Here is a 19,093-nt window from a genome sequence, read left to right as displayed (position 1 = left end):
GCAGTGGCGGCGTGGAGCATCACACACACACACACACACACACACACGCGCGCGCACAAAGCGTCTTCTCAGGTTCTAAGGGATCAGTGAGGCCAGTCTGACAGCACTGTCTCCTCTCACACACACAACACAGACAGACAGAAGATGAAGAAGCGCTGCCTGGACGTGGCCAAGCTCCGGAAGATGAAGAAGCTCAGACTGACGGAGAAGATCTCAGAAAGGTGGGTTTTGATTTTCCAGCACCAACACCAACAGCTTCTCATCAGCGCTTTGTTCATGATCTTGTTATTGTTGTGGTTCAAAGGCTGTTTTTTTTTTCTCAACCACCATATCATCACCTTCTCACACACACACACACACACACACAAACACAGGCACGCGCGCGAGAGAGAAATTCATCCCCGCTGAAACAACAACACCATCTTCCTCACCATCATCATCTACTTCTTCTCCATCATCATCAGGCCTGAGCAGTTACCTCACTGATGACCAAATCAATAACTAATAGACTAATAAATACCTGAACTCCCTGCAGCACACCTGTAATATATTATATTATATTATATTATATTATATTATATTATATTATATTATATTATATTATATTATATTATTATTATCATAAGAATTCCCAGACTGTCAATAAAATTCAATGTCTGCCATAATAATTTGCTCGTTTATATTATAAATAAATAATAAAATAAATATAATAAATAATATAAATAAAAGATATACATGAAAAATTAATATATATATATATATATATATATATATATTTTTATAATACATAAGAACAATTAAAATGATAAAATATTTAATCAAAATTAAAATTAAAAATATATATATAATTCGTAAAATATAACAGTAAAATAATTCAATTCAACTCCTTTTTTTATACAATTTTAATTTATTATGTTGTATGTATTGTGTTCTAAATGATGTATTATTCAATTATATATGAAGGTTTTTAAAAAATAAACAAAAATGCACTATCGCCTCAAAACCAGTGCGAGTTTTGTTTTGTTGTCCGCACAATTGTTGTTTTGCTGTGAAACAAACAGACCAAACAAAATCAGTATTTCATTGATCGCCCTCCGAAATTATGTAATTTATGTTTCCCCTTTTATCTAATCATCGCAAACAGGTGATTCGTGCCAAATTTGCTCCAAATCCGTGTGTGTGTGTGTGTGTGTGTGTGTGTGTGTGTGTGTGTGTGTGTGTGTGTGTTCGTTCTCCGTGTCTTCTTTTCCGCCGTTCCTTAAATAGCCGCGTCAAAAAAAAGAGAGCGAGAGAGAACACTTCAGGTGATGAGATCAGAGGTTGCCATGGTAACCGAACACAAAAGGATGCTGAACAAAGGAAGTGAGAAACAAAAGAGGCGCCGGAGCCGCCGCTACACAGCGCCTTCACTGCAGCCCTGACCGCGGCCTGAGCTCCGGCCTGAGCACCGCCACAGCTCCGGCCTGAGCTCCGGTCACTGCCGCCGCCGCCGCCGCCGCGTCTTCTACACGCTGGAACAAAGCAAAGCCTGAGCTCAGGAATTCGGAGGAAAACATGAACACGCTCAGTCATGAAGAAAAACACGCACGCACGCGCACGCGCGCACACACACACACGCGCGCACACGCACACTGCTTTGATTTTGCTTTCTTCTCATCCGCAAAACATCTAAGGCGGTAAAGGCACAGGGGCAAAGGATCCACATAAAAATGTCCTTCTTTTTCTTCTTCTTTCAGCTTCTCCCATTAGGGGTCGTCACAGCGGATCATCCGTCTCCATACCCCCCTGTCCTCTACATCTGCCTCTCTCACCACAACCACCTGCATGTCTTCCCTCACCACATCCATAAACCTCCTCCTTGGTCTTCCTCTTTTCCTCCTTCCTGGTGGCTCCATCCTCAGCATTCTCCTACTGATATACCCCATGTCCCTCCTCTGCACATGTCCAAACCATCTCAATCAAACCTCCCTCACCTTGTCTCCAAAACACATTGAAATGATAATGAAAAAATAAAAGAAATAAAACAAAGTATAGTATATTCCACTCAGAAAATATCATAATAATAATAATATAAAATATATAATAATAATAACTAAATTATAATAATTAGAATGATAGCACGATAAAAAAAAATTATAAATATAAAATAATTCTTTTGCATTGTCTCACAAAAAAATCTAAAACAAAAATATAAGTATGATTATAGTGATTAATATTGTTTAATTTTATATATTCATCATCCATGGTAAGTTTATAAATCAATCGAAATGGCCCTCTAACGAACAAACAAATAAACGATCAAATTCAACATCAAAATTAATGTAAATTATATCTAAATATTTGCATAAAACACATATTTATGTCCATATTTATAATATAAAAATATTTTATTTATACATTTCTATTTATTATTCATGTCTATAATGTGTACCATGGTGTCTTTGTTAGAAACTATATATACAACATTGATTTGAATCCTCTTGTGTGTGTGTGTGTGTGTGTGTGTGTGTGTGTGTGTGTGTGTGTGTGTGTGTGTTATATACTGTGTATATATAGAACGATATGCAGTAAATGAAGGGAACTTCAGAATTGATAGTGAATTTACATAGTATCCAGAAAAACTCAGACATAATCAGCAAAAAAGTCTGCAGGAATTTTTTTTCTGAAACTTTGTTTTTCTGAATTGCACTTTGTGTAATTTTTACTACACCCACTATACACACCTGATCATACGATTGCTATGTGCTTCTTTTTAAACTTCCCATTCCACATTTATTCCCCATTCACAGTTATTATAACATCCACTCTTCTGGGGAGATGTTCCACTAGATTTTGTGAAGATTTGTGGAGATCCATTTAGACAGGAGGGTGTTAGTGATCTCAGGTACTGATGTTTAGGTGAGTTGATAAGGCCTGGAGAATGCATATATATTCATGGAGCTGGCTTTGTGCACAGGCTTTGTGTAATATACAGCTGTTTGCCTCCAGATTTGTGGTAACAGTTTAAGAATGTACTCCATGTGAATTCCCTCAACCTTTCCATCTTTTCATTCATTTCTTCTGTCTGCTTATTCCCTTTTTTGGTTCTAGTGCGTACTCATTCCTGAAGTTCATGACCGTGTGGATCGTTGTGCTTTTGGCTGACTTTATTCTCGAGTTCAGGCTGGAGTACCTGTGGCCTTGCTGGCTCTTCCTCGGCACCGTTTACACCACTTTCCACTGCCACGGCCTGGTAGGTACCTTCACATTCACGCTATTAATACATATTATTATATCCTTATATACAATGTCAGTGATTTAGGCTCTGGGTTACTGATCAGAAGGTTGGGGGTTCAAGCCCCAGTATTGCCAAGCTGCCATTTTTAGGCTCTTGAACAAGGCCCTTAACCGTCTGTGCTCCAGGGGTGCTGTATCATATCTGACCTCCAGCTTCCCAACATTACTGGATATGCAAATGAAAGAAAAGCAATAAATTCAACAAGAAAAAAGTCTGTTTTTTGGTTCCTAACAATTTACATACTTATAGAAAAGGATACCGTTGTTAAATATATACGTGTACCACCATGTTCGTCGTATCACAGCTCTGAGTCTTCTTCTCTAATGCCTGATGTTTTTGGAGCACACATGGTAATAGGATCAGAGACTCCATACAGAATCCTTCAAATTTCAAGGTTCACGCTGGCGGACTCTCCTCTTCAGTTGAATATTGTCTTTATAGTTTTACTCACAATAATAACTGCTCTTGTGGATAGCAAATGATTGCAAGCACAGTTTTATATTAAAAAATAATATGTAATGAAAAGTCGAGTCCACCAGCATGGACCTCGGCTCTGAAGAGATTCTGTATGGAGAAATGATCTCAGATCCCTTTGTCAACATCACAGAGTCTTCCTCTATAATACCTGATGAGGATGGAGAACACATTTCGTTTACTTTTACACATTCAGCATTGGGCAGACGGCGTTATACAGAGCAACGTACATCTACAGCATTCGTAGGGTTAAGGACCCTGCTCAGGGGCCCAGGAATGTCAGCTTGGTGTGGCTGGGATTTAAACTCACTACCTTCAGATCCGATTAGTCCAACCGGATCTGAGACCATTCCTCCATACAGAAGGGTGCAGGGGAAAAAATGTATACAAAATTATATATATATATATATATATATATATATATATATATATATATATATATATATATATATATATATTTTTTTTTTTTTTTTTTTTTTTTGGAATGTTTGATGTCCTTAATTGTGAAGCATTTTTGCACATTTATCCAAACATTCAACATAAAATAATGTTTCATTGATTTCTTTGCTCATATTTACCCATATTAATGGATGCCACTGTATTTCTCATAGATGTGAAGTGAATTCATTAGTGATCATCTCTAGATTGCGTCATTAGCGCTTTATACATCAGTTCTGCCAGACTCCTGATTCTGATTGGGAAGCTTGAGGTGGTAGCAGAAGGTCACAAGTTCAAATCCCAGCACCACCAAGGTGCTATTGCCTGGCCCTTGAGCAAAACCCTCAATGGCTCAGTTATAAGTCGCTCTGGATAATGTCATAAATGTTGATTATCCAGCAGCTCTGACAGTCACTCCGCTGATAATACGTTTATTATAATGCACTCTTTCTAATAGACAGAACGTTTTCTGTTTTCTGGACATGTAAGCAAGAGGGTTTATTCTACATTTATGGAAGGAGTCTCCAGTGTCAGCACTTTTCCAACATCTGCAGGACAGAGAAGTTTACATGCTATAGCTTCTATACTGCATTACATGATGGATGATGCATTTTATTGTCTTAATAAACCATAACAAGAGCTGACTTGAGCCTTGAATGTTCCACCACTCAACTGTAAACAAATAAACTGGGTTATATTTGGTCATATTTACCCCCATCTGAACACCCACCCACCCCCCACCCTGGAAATCCTGTGAGATATCATCTTCTATTCTTGACATTTTTGTTTGATCTTCTGTTTCAAAGACTTTTTAAAAATCCTCGGGAAAATATATATATATATATATATCTGTGGCACAATTAATGGCACCCTTGTGCTACCTCCTTTTGCTAAGAGAACATTTCTCAGTCTTCTTCTAAAATGCCTGATGAGGTTGGAGAATACATGGCAAGGGATCTGAGACCACTCCTCCATACAGAATCTCTCCTGTGATGTAACTATAAACGGATAAAAAGGACTAGAAGCTATCGTTTTGCTTTGTGTTCTCGCTTCTTTCGTAACCCATTCAAACAAAAGCGTTACGAAACAGGGACTTTACACCACATTGCATGTGACTATAAATGGATAAAAAAAAGTATAATATATTAATTAAATATCGGTTTTGCTGAGATATTCAGACGTTTGGTTGGAGCAATTCACATCTTCATGCTGGCAATGAACAATCTTCACACGTCACTCGATGCTTCAGTATCTCACTGATCTTTCGTCTCCTTTCTCAGGCCATCTGTATGGTGTTCGTGTGTGCGGCCTTTACGCTGGATATATTCTGTTTAATCTTCGTCCCACTACACTGGCTGTTTTTTGCAGCCAGCACATACGTGTTACTCAACTACATATGGCACACAGGTAAGCAGGAGAACCTCCTCGTAACCAGAAACCTGAGAAATCTGATTAGTAGCGTAATTCGTTTTCACTAATCCTTTTACTTTATTACAGTTTCTATAGCAGGGAGAATGTGCGGCGTCGAATTTCATGGATCCATTTCTCTCTTGTTTCCTTTTCAGAGAAAGGCATCTGCCTGTCAACTGTGACTTTATGGATTCTTCTCGTCTACACGGAGACCTCGCTCAGGCTGAGAGACCTGAAGAATCCATACGCCAACCTCTCTCACCTCTTTGCTGCACACTGGTGTGTCAGATTTCTTTCATTCTTTAATCCATTTTCTTCTACATGAATTGGATTTTTCTAAAATTAACCACAACATATTTACACTTTCAGACTGTAGATTCATGCAGCCTATTAGTCAGTGATGGATGAAGAACACAAACCATGTAGATAAAGCAGAGTAGTAAAATGTGACTCCAGTAAACATCAAAGTCCCCCTTTAAATTTTCACTTGAGAAAAAAAATAGAAGAAAAGAATTTGCCTTTAAATGTACTTAAGTATCCAAAGTATTACGATTTATTATGGCTGGAAAAACTTCATTAAAGTACAGATACACAAAAATACTACTTTAGTAATTACATTTACTTCTTACTGTCCACCACTGCTGAGCACATGCAAGAAAGAAAGAGAGAAAAAAGGCTTATTTATTCATTTCATTTCCTAACATCTTTTAGAGACAGTGGCATTGAGTAAAAGACAGGAGGTGGAGCTGGAGGTAACAGAGCTGAAGGTGTTGAGGTTTTCGTTGGGAGTGACGACGATGGACAGGATTAGAAATGAGTTTATTAGAGGGACAGCACATGTAGGAGTTTTGGAGACAAGGTGAGGGAGGTTTGATTGAGATGGTTTGGACATGTGCAGAGGAGGGACATGGGGTATATCAGTAGGAGAATGCTGAGGATGGAGCCACAAGGAAGGAGGAAAAGAGGAAGACCAAGGGGAAGGTTTATGGATGTGGTGAGAGAAGACATGCAGGTAGTTGGTTTGAAAGAGGCAGATGTAGAGGACAGGGGGGTATGGAGACGGATGATCCGCTGTGGCGCCCCCTAATGGGAGAAGCCGAAAGAAGAAGAAGATTTCTGATCTAACATCCAATTTCAAGTGATTTTCATTGGTGGTCTTTTCTTAAGATGAAATCTGCCATTTGTACGCTTGCTTAAGACGCAGCGAGTTTAAGAGCTTCATCGTTGTAGATTGAAATGTAAAGAAGTCAAGAATTTTTGGAACGATGTGAAAGGGACGATAGAGAAGATCTTCAGCGTTAACGTTCCACTGTCACCGTTAATCTTTTGATTTCGTTCACATCCTGAGGAGATCGAGTAAAGAAAGACGGAATATATGTTTCGAAATGTACAAATTCTTCACGCAAGACGGCTTATTTCTTTAAAGTGTATGTTTACCAGATATAGGATGTTGGCTAAAAGAAATAGTAACGAATATATCGATGGAAAAGAGATAAATATACTATAGTTAATGGAATCTGAGGGCCGGTTAAGTTGTTCTTAAAATGTGGTGGAGTCTGAAATTGATTTCTTTGTGCTTGTTCCCTAAAATACATGGGATTTTAATTTATTGTTAAAATGAAGGAATGAAGGAATACAATCAAAAGGCAGTCAGAAGTCAAGAATACAGCTGCTTATTTGTCTTTGAGTACAATACCCATGTGTGTGTGTGTGTGTGTGTGTGTGTGTGTGTGTGTGTGTGTGTAATGGTTTTCCCCACATTATAAAAAGTTACCCATTAAAGACAAAGTATTAATGTTCTTCTTCACCTGTGCAGTATTGGCTATCCATTGGTGTACATGGGATTCGATGCCACATGCTACTTCTCCGGCATCTTGAAACTTCGCACACAAAAAGCCGTACAGAACGAGAGCGACTTGCATATGCATCTCCTGCAACATCCTCTACCTCCGTACACGCAACTTTACCCGAAACCCGGGTTGGAAGGCAAGCAGTTTATTCACTTATGCATTCGTTACTTCTTTACAAAATAGAGATTTAATAGCAATATTTTTCCTCCAGAATCCAAATGGAGAAACAAACCAGGGCCGATGCAATACACGTGTCAGAACGACGCCGTCATATTAGAGGATAAGCAGGACCACGAGGACTGTCTCCAACTCCACAGGCTGCAAGGGAGGACAGACAGAGACGCAGGGGACGGCAGGATACGAGAGCCGAACCCTCAGGGATCTAAGCAGCACGGAAACGCCGAAACGCGCTCGGGGCATTCGACGCAGCTTTCCGACGCTCACGAACACCTGCCTCACGAGGAGCAAATCGTGAAAGCTTCTAGAGTCTCCAGAGGTCCCCAAGCGAAAGTGCAAAGGAGCTCGGTGAACATTGTCCTGAGCAAACCGGAGAAGAAAGTTAAAAACTCAAAAGCCATCAGCTTCAACGGAGAAGCGGGAGAGCGGAGCGCAAATATCCAGGGGCTTCACAATCCTCATGCTGAGCAGATCTCGAAGTAAGATTATCAGATATTTATACTGGAGCACAGACAGGTGGGAACTCCAGATCCCAACAACCTTTAGATATGGCCTTCAAATATGGCTGCCACCAATGCCCACTCCATTGACTTAAAATTTATGATCGGTAGCTTGGTGCTGACTTGGGGGTTTTTGTTTGTTTTTGTGGTTATTTTGTCTCTGTCTGTTTTTTCTGCACATGTTAGTTTCATGACAGATGGGGGGAACTCTGTGGAGAAATAATCTTCCATCAAACAGTCATTCATCCAAGCAATCAAATCCAAAATGGCAGGCAAAAACATAGTTCGAATCAATCGGTTTCAGTATAAGTTATGCGAAGTGTGAAAGAATCCTATGGGCAATGCGGGAACGTGTGTGTGTATGTGTGTGTAGGTTGTTGGGGAACATGGAGTTCATAGCGGCCATAATTGGAGGTCGCAATCGTTGTTCAATTCAGTTCCATTCAATGTTATTGGTATACAAAGAACATCATCCCAAAGCAGCTGGACAGAACTAAATAGAATACGACTGTACTTTTTTGCTTTAGACTTTACTCCCTATACTTTGATCCCAAAGTTTTTCTAGTGGGAAACTTTGAGAGGAACCAGCCGCAAAATAGAACCCATCTTCATCTAGGTGACACTGAATGTTCACTGTAGTTAGAGTTGTTGAAGTTACCAACTGTTCCCTGCTGGAGGGCAAAAACTGTTCATTGCAACTGCATGAATATGTTACTGTTTATATTAAATACAGTCCAAATCCATCGTCATTGGAGCTTAACAGGGTGTTGGGATTTGGAGATCAATGGAACTGGCTGTGATCTGACAGGCACCAACAAAACAGGGATTTATTATGCAAGAAAACTAAAAAGTACTTTATGGAACAAAAAGTTTATTTTTCTGCATTAGAACCAGAAAAAAACACAACTATATTAACCCTAAAATTGTCACAAATTCGATTTATGGTTTTGTTTAGATTACTCTTTTAAATAGATTAGATTAAATCTAATCTAATCTAATCTTCTCCACGTCATGTGCCTTTGTTTGGATTTTCATCAGTGTGTTTTCTCATATGTCTGTTACACCTCACCTTACTTCTTGTATCAGTTCCCTTGTTTTATTAATTATTACTCCATGTTTGAGGTTATATGCCTGTTAATAATCTCACACCATAATCTTAAAGTACATCAGTTGTTGTTAAACCTCTGATCGGAAGGTCATTAGTTTATAACCCAGCACCACTAAGCGGTCCCTGCTGGGCCCTTGAGCATGGCCCTTACCCCTGCTACATTGTATAGACGACATAATTAAAAGTCGTACTTTATACGTTTTTTTTTTTAAAGCCAAATGCTATAAAAGTGGATAAAAAGAAGGATCACTGGATTTGCAGGACAATTCAGAGTATACTGAATAATTCAATAAATCAGCCAGTTTATTAAAATCTTAAAAAAGAGGACAGTAAACAAAGAAATAATCAGGACTTGAATCAAACTAAAAGAGCATGATTTGGAATCAGATGTATATTAATATAAATTATCTGAGGTATTGTTATATGAGGAGTGAAAACAGGACTGTGCAGTCATGTGAGTATATTATAGTGAGTACTAACCCCAGTATAGAGCTTCACTTTTTATTCATATCCTGAATGGAAAAAAAAGTATTGTGGTTCTTCAACAAACTGTTACCACGAAGTCTGAAGCTCACAATTGTACAGTAGCATGAAATTTCCCCCTCACTTGAACTAGAAGACCCAAACCTGTTCCAGAATTAAAATGTCCCAGTGCACAAAGCCAGCTGCATGAAGATATCATTTACATGGGTTGGAGTGGATCTTCTGCTCTAGAGTTCTTGAACATCTTTAGGATGAATGTAAATGCTGACTGCACCCCAGGCCTCCTCACCTTCTCACCTACATCAGTACCTGACTTTACTAACACCATTGTAGCTGAATGAATCTCCACAAAATCTAGTGGAACATCTTCCCAGAAGAGTGGAGGTTCTTAAAACAGCTAAATGGAAAATGAATGTGGAATGGGACGTTCAAAAAGCGCATATTAATCTTATGGCCTGGTGTCCACGATCTTCTTGTTCATATAGTGTACATTTTCTATCAATGAATTGCATCCACACTTTGGATTTTAGATATTATATTAAATATATAATTTTTTTTTTTTTATCTTTATACCTTTAAAAAGAGGTTCCTCATGTGCAAATAATCAACATTTATATCTTCGAAATTGATTGACTTCTTTGTAATTTAGTGGCGATCATGTTTTTTTTTTCTTCATGTATCTTATGATGTTTAGAAATATAATGTGGCGATGCAGTAAATGAGAACATGGTCTACATCTGCAGGTTGGAGCAAGAGATGAGGAAGCTGAAGGTGGAGCTGCAGACAAGCAGACAGAACGAGCAGGAGTTACGCAGTCACGTCTGTAACCTCACCAACAGCGAGAACAGCCTGCGGCCTGAAGTCTCGCTGCTCAGACACGCCAACGAACTTCTGCACAACAAGTGAGCGCTTTCTTCAACGTATAATCATTAAAATCCGCCAGTGAGGTGTAAAAACTTATCATTAAAGAACATGATCATTGGTAGCTCAATGGACATAATGTTGGACTTCTGATTACTAGATCCTGAGGTAAAATTCCAGCATTACATAACTCTTAACTGCTAAATGAGTTCGTTGTGGGTTGCTCTGGATAAAGGTTTCTGCTAAATGCTGTAAAAATAACAGTAGATTTGTATTTAAGGTCTGAAAACTTTATACTGCATTTACTTCTCTCTTTAAAATACTGTTCAAAGAATTTCCCATGTTAGTCGTTAATATGGAAAAAGGTTTTTACTGTTGCTTGTGCTTCTCCATCACTGATCCAGGTCATGACATGTTGTGCTACTATGACAGAACATATGAGAACATATCGTTCTCTCCGTGTTATCTGTTTAATGACTAATCTGTTTAGTTGTCATTTCTTCACTTCTTTTTTTTCCCCCCAGGCTTCAGTATCTGACCAAATCCAGGCAGAAGGACAAGCAGAGTTGTGCCATGCTGGAGAAGAAAGTCAGAACGGAGACAGAGAGCAGATTAGCAGTAGAAAAACAACTCGTAGAAGCTCGAGCCCAGAAATTTGACGAGGCAGCTTTTTTACTACGCAATGCATCAAACAGGTAATGAAACAAATATAGAACACGTATGGAGATTTTCTGTGGAGGGGACACATTCCTCATTCCCATACGAGGTGGTATCAAAAGTTTCGAGACTCGCTCTGTTTACAAGGAAGTACTTCATCTATCTACGTTACACATCACCTTCAAAAGAATAGTCCCCTTGCAGAGCAATACAGTGCTCCCAGTATTGTTTTCTTTTCTAAATGTGTGAAGCACCTGGATGGATGAGATCATGTTGTTTCCAGCGAGAACCTCAGGAGAGCTCAGTTTGCACACAGTCTCAATGTACGATTAAAAGGACGATGTCTTTTGTCACACCGACTTAGAAAGGACAGTGCTTCCTGTGACTGTGCATGCGGCCATGTGCTGCCATCTGTTGGCGTGTTACAAAATTGTCTCGAAACTTTTTCATACCACCTCATATTTAATACTGGGAAATGGATGATTGCAGGGGCGCCAATAATTATGACACTTCTTGCATTTTGAAAGAGTTACATTTTAGAATAAATTGACTTCAATTACATGTTATATCGCTTTCGGATTTTCCGTGTGAGATGAACCTGTTTTGCTACGATGACTTATTTACGCCACTCGTTTCCCATTCGTTTAATTTAAGGGTGCTAATATTTTTAGAGATGACTGATTTTTTTTTATACTGCAGTGCAGCTGCTTGAGCAAATGTACCGTATTTTTCGGACTATTTGAACCGGCTTAAACAACGAAGCGGCTAATTTATGAATTTTTCCTGGTTTTTCCGGTTTCACAAACTTCAAGCCAAAAAACTGAACCCCATAACATTAGACCAACGAAATTTCCGAACGGAAACGAAAAAACGCACCTTACCTGTGTTCTGAGCTGCACGGCTTCGGGAGAAAAAAAGTTGTTTTTTTTTACGCACGACGATGCCAAAAGATAAACTCCCGAGATAAATAGTTGTAAAGGAAGGAGGAAGACAGTGAACAATGACTTTCTTGGTCGGCTACTGTTTAGATACAAGTCGTTGTAACGCGTTGAGTCTGGGTGAAGGGAGAGCTCACTAACTCCAGTTACAACAGAAATCATATAAGCACAGACAGGTTTCCAAAACTCGTGCTTTTTTATTTTTCTTGGTAACGGCGTTAAGGGTTAGTCAAAGAAACTTAGAAATGAGCATCAGAAAATAATAAGGACATATTCCTCGGTCTTGCACACATGCAGTAATACCGGAAAAATGCTGTGCCAGGCTCTTCACAAAATACCGCTCTGCTCTTAAAGGAAGCACAACATATTTCACCCGTTACACCGTGTGTAACGTGTCTTTCAATAAAGCCTGTGTAAAGTTCATTAGTTTCAGTGTAGACACAGGTGCGGCTTATTTATGTTAAAAATAAAAATATTTGTGCGGCTTATATATGGGTGTGCTTTATAGTCCGGAAATTACGGTAAATTTTTTTCTTACCAATGACAAAAAGATAGACATGAGATAATAATGTGGGGTTCACACTAAGGATTCGGAGCAGCTCATGAAGACGTGATGCTCTACGTCGACTCACACTTGCTGTGTTTTCTCTCATCTAGGCAGGAACACGGCGAGACGCAGCTGTTAAGGAAAAGAGCTCGAGATCTAGACGCAGAGTACAAACAGCTACAGCTGGACTATCAGGGAAAAGACAATCGAGTGCTAGCGCTAGAAGAAGAAGTGGAGGTAAACATCTGAGAATATCGATGGATTCATTTGCAGGAGTTTCATTCATGGTTGGTTTGTCTCGTGCTCTTGCTCTTTTGGACTGGACTTAAGGTTCGACTGAGCGCAACAGTTTGTATGCTTCATGGATAATGGAGAACCTTCTCACATCATTAAGAACCTAAATCCTTTTTTAGTGATGAATTTGCTCAAGGTTTGAAGTTCTTCATGTCCGTTTGGGTTTCATCGGTGTTCTCCGGGTTTTTTTCCACCTTTTATCATAACACATAATCTGTGATTATTTTCCAACCTCATGAAACCCATCGTTAAGGGCCTTTCTCAAGGGCCCAGCAGTGGCAGCTTGTTGGTGCTGGGATATGAACTCACAATCTTTCAATCAGAAGTCAAACATCTTAACCACTGAGCTACCTGCATTAGTCTTCCGCCATTTTTTTCTCTTCGTTTAATACTTTCCTTGACCACTAGATGTCACCCATTTATTGCTATGTGTGTTCTACTGAAGGCTGATGGTCTCCACCCGAGTTCTATAATTGGGATCGACAGAGTGATGAGAAAAGTAGGCAGGAGTACAAGGAGATGCAGCAGCAGGTGAAGAGGGATGTGGTGAAAGCTAAGGAAAAGGCATATGAGGAGCTGTAGGAGAGGTTGGACACTAAGAAAGGAGAAAAGGATTTGTAGCGATTGGCCAGGCAGAGGAACCGAGCTGGGAAGGATGTGCTGCAAGTTAGAGCAGTAAAGGATGGAGATGGAAATGTGTTGACTAGTGAGGAGAGTGTGTTGAGAAGATGGAGGGAGTATTTTGAGCAGCTGATGAACGAGGAAAATTATAAAAAGAGAAGGTTGGATAGTGTGGAGATGGTGAAACAGGAAGTGGAAAGGATTAGTAAGGAGGAAGTGAGAGCAGTGATTAAGAGGATGAAGAGTGGAAAGTCGGTTGGACCAGATGACAAACCTGTAAAAGCATGGAGATGTTAAGGAGAGATGCAGTGGAGTTTTTAAAAGTGAAGTTTGTTTAACAGGATTCTGGAAGGTGAGAAGATGCCTGAGGACTGGAGAACTAGTGTTCTAGTACCGATCGTTAAAAATAAGGGAGATGTGCAGACCTGCAGTAACTACAGGGGAATAAAGTTGATCAGTCACACCATGAAGTTATGGGAAAGAGTTGTGGAAGCCAGGCTGAGGGAAAAGGTGACCATCTGTGAGCAGCAGTATGGTTTCATGCCGAGGAAGAGCACCACAGATGCCTTATTTGCTTTGAGGATGTTGATGGAGAAGTATAGAGAAGGTCAGAAGGAGTTGCATTGTGTATTTGTGAATTTAGAGAAAGCGTATGACAGAGTGCCAAGAGAGGAGTTGCGGTATTGTATGAGGAAGTCTGGTGTGTCAGAGAAGTATGTGAGGGTGGTGCAGGACATGTATTAGGACAGTGTGACAGCAGTGAAGTGTGCAGTAGGAACGACAGACTGGTTCAGTGTGGAGGTTTGACTGCAGCAAGGATCGGCTCTGAGCCCTTTCCTGTTTGCAGTGGTGATGGACAGGTTAATGAACGAGGTCAGACAGGAGTCTCCATGGTCTATGATGTTTGAGGATGATATTGTGATTTGTGGTGAGAGTAGTGAGCAGGTTGAGAAGAGCCTGGAGAGGTGGAGATACACGCTGGAGAGAAGGAAAATGAAAGTCAGTAGTAGTAAGACAGAGTACATGTGTGTGAATGAGAGGGAGGGCAGTGGAGTGATGCGGTTGCAAGGAGAAGAGGTGGAGAAGGTGGAGGAATTCAGGTACCTGGGATCAACAGTGCAAAGTAATGGAGAGTGTGTTAGAGAAGTGAAGAAAAGAGTGCAGGCAGGGTGGAGTGGGTGGAGAAGAGTGATAGCAGGAGTGATTTGTGATAGAAGAGTATCTGTGAGAGTGAAAGGGAAAGTTTATAGGACTGTGGTGAGACCTGAGATGTTGTATGGATTAGAGACAGTGGCATTGAGTAAAAGACAGGAGGTGGAGCTGAAGGTAGCAGAGCTGAGTTGAGGTTTTCGTTGGGAGTGGCGACGATGGACAGGATTAGAAATGAGTTTATTAGAAGGATGCGCATGAAGGACGTTGTGGAGACAAGGTGAGGGGGGTGAGATTGAGATGGTTTGGACATGATTAGAGGAGGGACATGGGGTATATCAGTAGGAGAATGCTGAGGATGAAGCCACCAGGCAGGAGGAAAAGAGGAAGGCCAAGGAGGAGGTTTATGGATGTTGTGAGGGAAGACATGCAGGTAGTTGGGTTGAGAGAGGCAGATGTAGAGGACGGGGGTATGGAGACGGATGATCCGCTGTGGCGACCCCTAATGGGAGCAGCCAAAAGAAGAAGATGTATTTTTCTCCCTGGGTTTCGGTTCCTTGGCTTGTTTTTATTTTATTTTATTTTTATTTTGAGTTTAAATCCACAATAAAAAAAAGGAAAAACAAAGATTTACTCAAAACCTCGGGCGAAAAGTCTCCTTTAGAGAAAATACACGCAAACAATTAAACACACGTGGCAATAATTAATCTAACAAACATGGAGAACAGCCTGACGGACCAATAAGGACATCTGGTGGACAAAAAAAGGATAGCAATCATGACAGGACCTCAAATTCCTGACTCGGGTCCATCTTCATTGTTTTGTGATTGTGTGGATAATTTTTACCCTGAAAGGATCACAAAATGTCACAAAGTTGCAGAGCATCCTGAGGCACAGTCACTTCCTGTTGGTTAGAATTTTACACTTTGTTAATTGATTATCATGCTGTTTTGCTATTGGCTGGGTTGGGATCTTTACGCCTTCAATCCTCCACATTTCTCAGTGCTTCCCTTTGTTTCAATTCTCCTCCTTTCTCATCTCTTCCTTTGAATTCGCTCCCTTTCTCTTCCCTTTCATTTAATCCTCCTCCTTTCTCATTTCATTCCTTCTCTTTTTATCTTCTTTTTATTCAATACTCCTCCTTTCTTATCTCTTCCTTTCCTTCCATTCTTCTACTTTCTCTTCAATTCTCCTCATTTATCTTTTTCCCCCTCAATCCTTCTCCTCCTTCCTCATCCCATCGCTTTAACAGTCCTTTTTCTTTTCTTCACTTTAATCATTCTTATTTATCTCCTTGCTTTCCTTTTATTTTCCTCCCTTCTTGTCTATAAGTTTCAATCCTTCCTACTTCTCTTCCCATCTTTTCAATCATCCTCTTTTCCCTCCTCTTCAGTCTTCCTCCCCTTCATCTTACGCTGAACTAAAGTTGCCCAGGAATGAAATTCAGGATGGTTTTCAGGCAGAAGTAAACGATAAACTAGTTTGTGCATGTGAATTCTCCTGACACTGATGTTTGCATCTCATTCACAACGTTTTCCTGTTTGTTTTTCAGTCCCTGCAGAAACACAGGTGTACGGAGCAGGAGGCCGACGCCTTGCTCTCCGCGCTCTCCTCTCTGCAGGATAAAGCTCAGCATTTAGAGTACAACCTGAGCGCAGAAACACGTCTCAAACTGGACCTGTTCTCAGCGCTGGGGACGCTAGGAGACAGCTGGAGATAGCACAGGGTGAGTGTCTCACACGAAACACGAATGTCTCAAAGATCACCGTCGTATCTGGAGACTCTGTCCATAAGTATAAAATGAACATCTCCTGTCTTCCCATCGCTTCAATCCTCCTTCTCCTCATCCCCTCCCTTCATTCTCCTCTCATTTCTCATCTCAGCCCTTCTATGCTCCTTGTTTTGCATCTTTTCCCCTTTAATTCAACCTCCCCTTTTTTTCGTCTGATCTCTTCTCTTTTTTCTTCAATCTTCCTCCTTTCTTGTCTCATACCTCCCCTTTATTACTCCTACGTTCTCATCTCCTTTCATCCCACAAGCCTCAACCTTTCTCTTTCCTTCAATCTTCCTCCTCTCTTATCTCGTCCCTACCCTCCAGTCCTCCTCCTTCCCATCTCGCTCCCTACCCTCCAGTCCTCCACCCTTCCCATCTCGTCCCTACCCTCCAGTCCTCCTCCTTCCCATCTCGTTCCCTACCCTCCAGTCCTCCACCCTTCCCATCTCGTCCCTACCCTCCAGTCCTCCTCCTTCCCATCTCGTCCCTACCTCCAGTCCTCCTCCTTCCCATCTCGTCCCTTCCCATCTCATCCCTACCTCCAGTCCTCCACCCTTCCCATCTCGTCCCTACCCTCCAGTCCTCCTCCTTCCCATTTCGTCCCTACCCTCCAGTCCTCCTCCCTTCCCATCTCATCCCTTCCCATCTCATCCCTACCCTCCAGTCCTCCTCCCTTTCCATCTCGTCCCTACCTTCCAGTCCTCCACCCTTCCCATCTCGTCCCTACCCTCCAGTCCTCCTCCCTTCCCATCTCGTCCCTACCCTCCAGTCCTCCTCCCTTCCCATCTCGTCCCTACCCTCCAGTCCTCCTCCCTTCTCATCTCGTCCCTACCCTCCAGTCCTCCTCCCTTCTCATCTCGTTTCTACCCTCCAGTCTTCCTCATTTCTTATGTCTTTAATTTATTTAATTCTTCCTCCCCGCTCATTTTATCCCTTCCTGTCAATATCCCAATGTTCTTCAAAATTAAGCAGATTCTGTCTTCTTGTCCCACAATCAGAGACACTTATTTTATCTGTATTTGTTTGCATGCAGTTAAACTCCTGAAGCAAGACCAGGAGATCAAGGAGATGAAGCAGAAGATCGCCGAGGTCATGGCCGTCTCTCCGGGCGTGTCCTACGTGGCTCCGCGCTCAACCGCTCCACAGTACCTCAAGTTCCTCAACTCAGAGCGCTACGTCCTGAACCCACGAGGGCTCATGTACCAGTGTCTGAAGAAATAAAAGAATCACAACAAAGGACGCAAAATGGAATCGGTTTCAAACTTCGAATCAGTTTGTCCTGTCGCTCCGAATAAAAGTGAACACACTTCTGAAATTTCTCCCGGACCCGGCGAGTTTTACGGCTCCGAGCCAGATGTTCTGCAGGACACGATGCTGATTGCACGTCCGATTTGTGGTGCTAATGAAGAAAATGAAGCCACGCAGGCGAATTATTTTTCATTCTGAACTTACTTCGTAAAAAAATAAATAAAATAAAAAAATCGTAACTACAGCATTTCGGACAAATTGACCCCCCCGTCCCTCCCCCGAGTCTCAGCCGGAGTCGGTGAATATTTTCATAAAAGAAGAAGAAATATCAGGCTCAATGACTCGTGTTGTGCCTCAATACAATATTCAACCAATAAAAAGCCAATACCTAATGTCAGTAATGTGAATATTCAAGTGCTTTGTACCGTTTTGTATTCCTTTTTACATTATACACATTGTAAAGGAAGTCGACGACTTCTCAATTTGTACGTTTTCACGTCTTGGGACCTGTCGCGATTTTAACGTGTCGATGAGGTGTTTTTTATGAGATATTTATTTTTCTGCCTCGATGTACCTTCTCCCCTTCTCCCTCGTGAAATAAGAGATACAGAATCGATGGTCTTGGTCTGCATGCTGATTTCTGAGTCAACAAATTAACGCTCAGTTTTGATGTTTTTTAATTGTGCGTTTGTGCAAGGGCTAATGTTTTCTTCCAAGATCTTTTGGAACAATTAATAATAATAAAATAAAAATAAAAAAACAACGCTTTCTGAACGCTCTTTAACAGACCGTCTATTTCTTCTCCCTATTTCAGTAATGGGTTTTATACAATTTATGCTTTTTCGTATGTGGTTCTTCCATAAACTTCTACCACAAAGTTGGAGTCACTTCGACTAGAAAACCCAAACCTGTTCCAGCTCCATGAAGATCTCCTGCTATAGAGCTACTGAACCACATTGATCTTATTTGGGATGAATGTTTTCAAGCTGACTGCACCCCAGGTCTCCTCACCTTCTCACCTTCATCACTAACACTCTTGTAGCTGAATGAATCTTCACCAAATCTCCACAAAATCTTGTGGAACATCTTCCCAGAAGAGTGGGAGCTTATCAGAACAGCAAATGTGCACTAAAGGTGGAAAGGAATGGTGAAAAAGCATTAATCTTATGGTGTCCACAAACCTGTCCATGTAGTGTATATTACAAGGAAAAGTGTTTAGTTTGCATTTTATCAATGAACATAAAGCAAACTCCAGATGTTGTACAAATTGTGTCACTTCAATTCTAA

General features: G+C 40.8%; 1 protein-coding gene across 1 annotated transcript; it reads left to right on the top strand.

The window, feature by feature from the left end:
* Positions 1-16: 16 nt before the first annotated feature.
* Positions 17-18,569, top strand: si:dkey-12h9.6 (macoilin). The gene is given in 12 exon segments (XM_046835656.1): positions 17-221; positions 3,091-3,232; positions 5,470-5,596; positions 5,755-5,878; positions 7,416-7,585; positions 7,661-8,105; positions 10,461-10,619; positions 11,103-11,273; positions 12,831-12,957; positions 16,337-16,472; positions 16,475-16,510; positions 17,592-18,569. Coding segments are annotated over 12 exon segments (1,902 nt in total). The 5' UTR covers positions 17-144; the 3' UTR covers positions 17,780-18,569.
* The last annotated feature ends 524 nt before the right edge of the window (positions 18,570-19,093 follow it).

Source organism: Silurus meridionalis, chromosome 23, assembly GCF_014805685.1.
Source record: "Silurus meridionalis isolate SWU-2019-XX chromosome 23, ASM1480568v1, whole genome shotgun sequence".
NCBI lineage: Eukaryota > Metazoa > Chordata > Actinopteri > Siluriformes > Siluridae > Silurus > Silurus meridionalis.
Note: the sequence above shows the minus strand (reverse complement) of the source record. Positions and strands in the feature narration are given on the sequence as shown.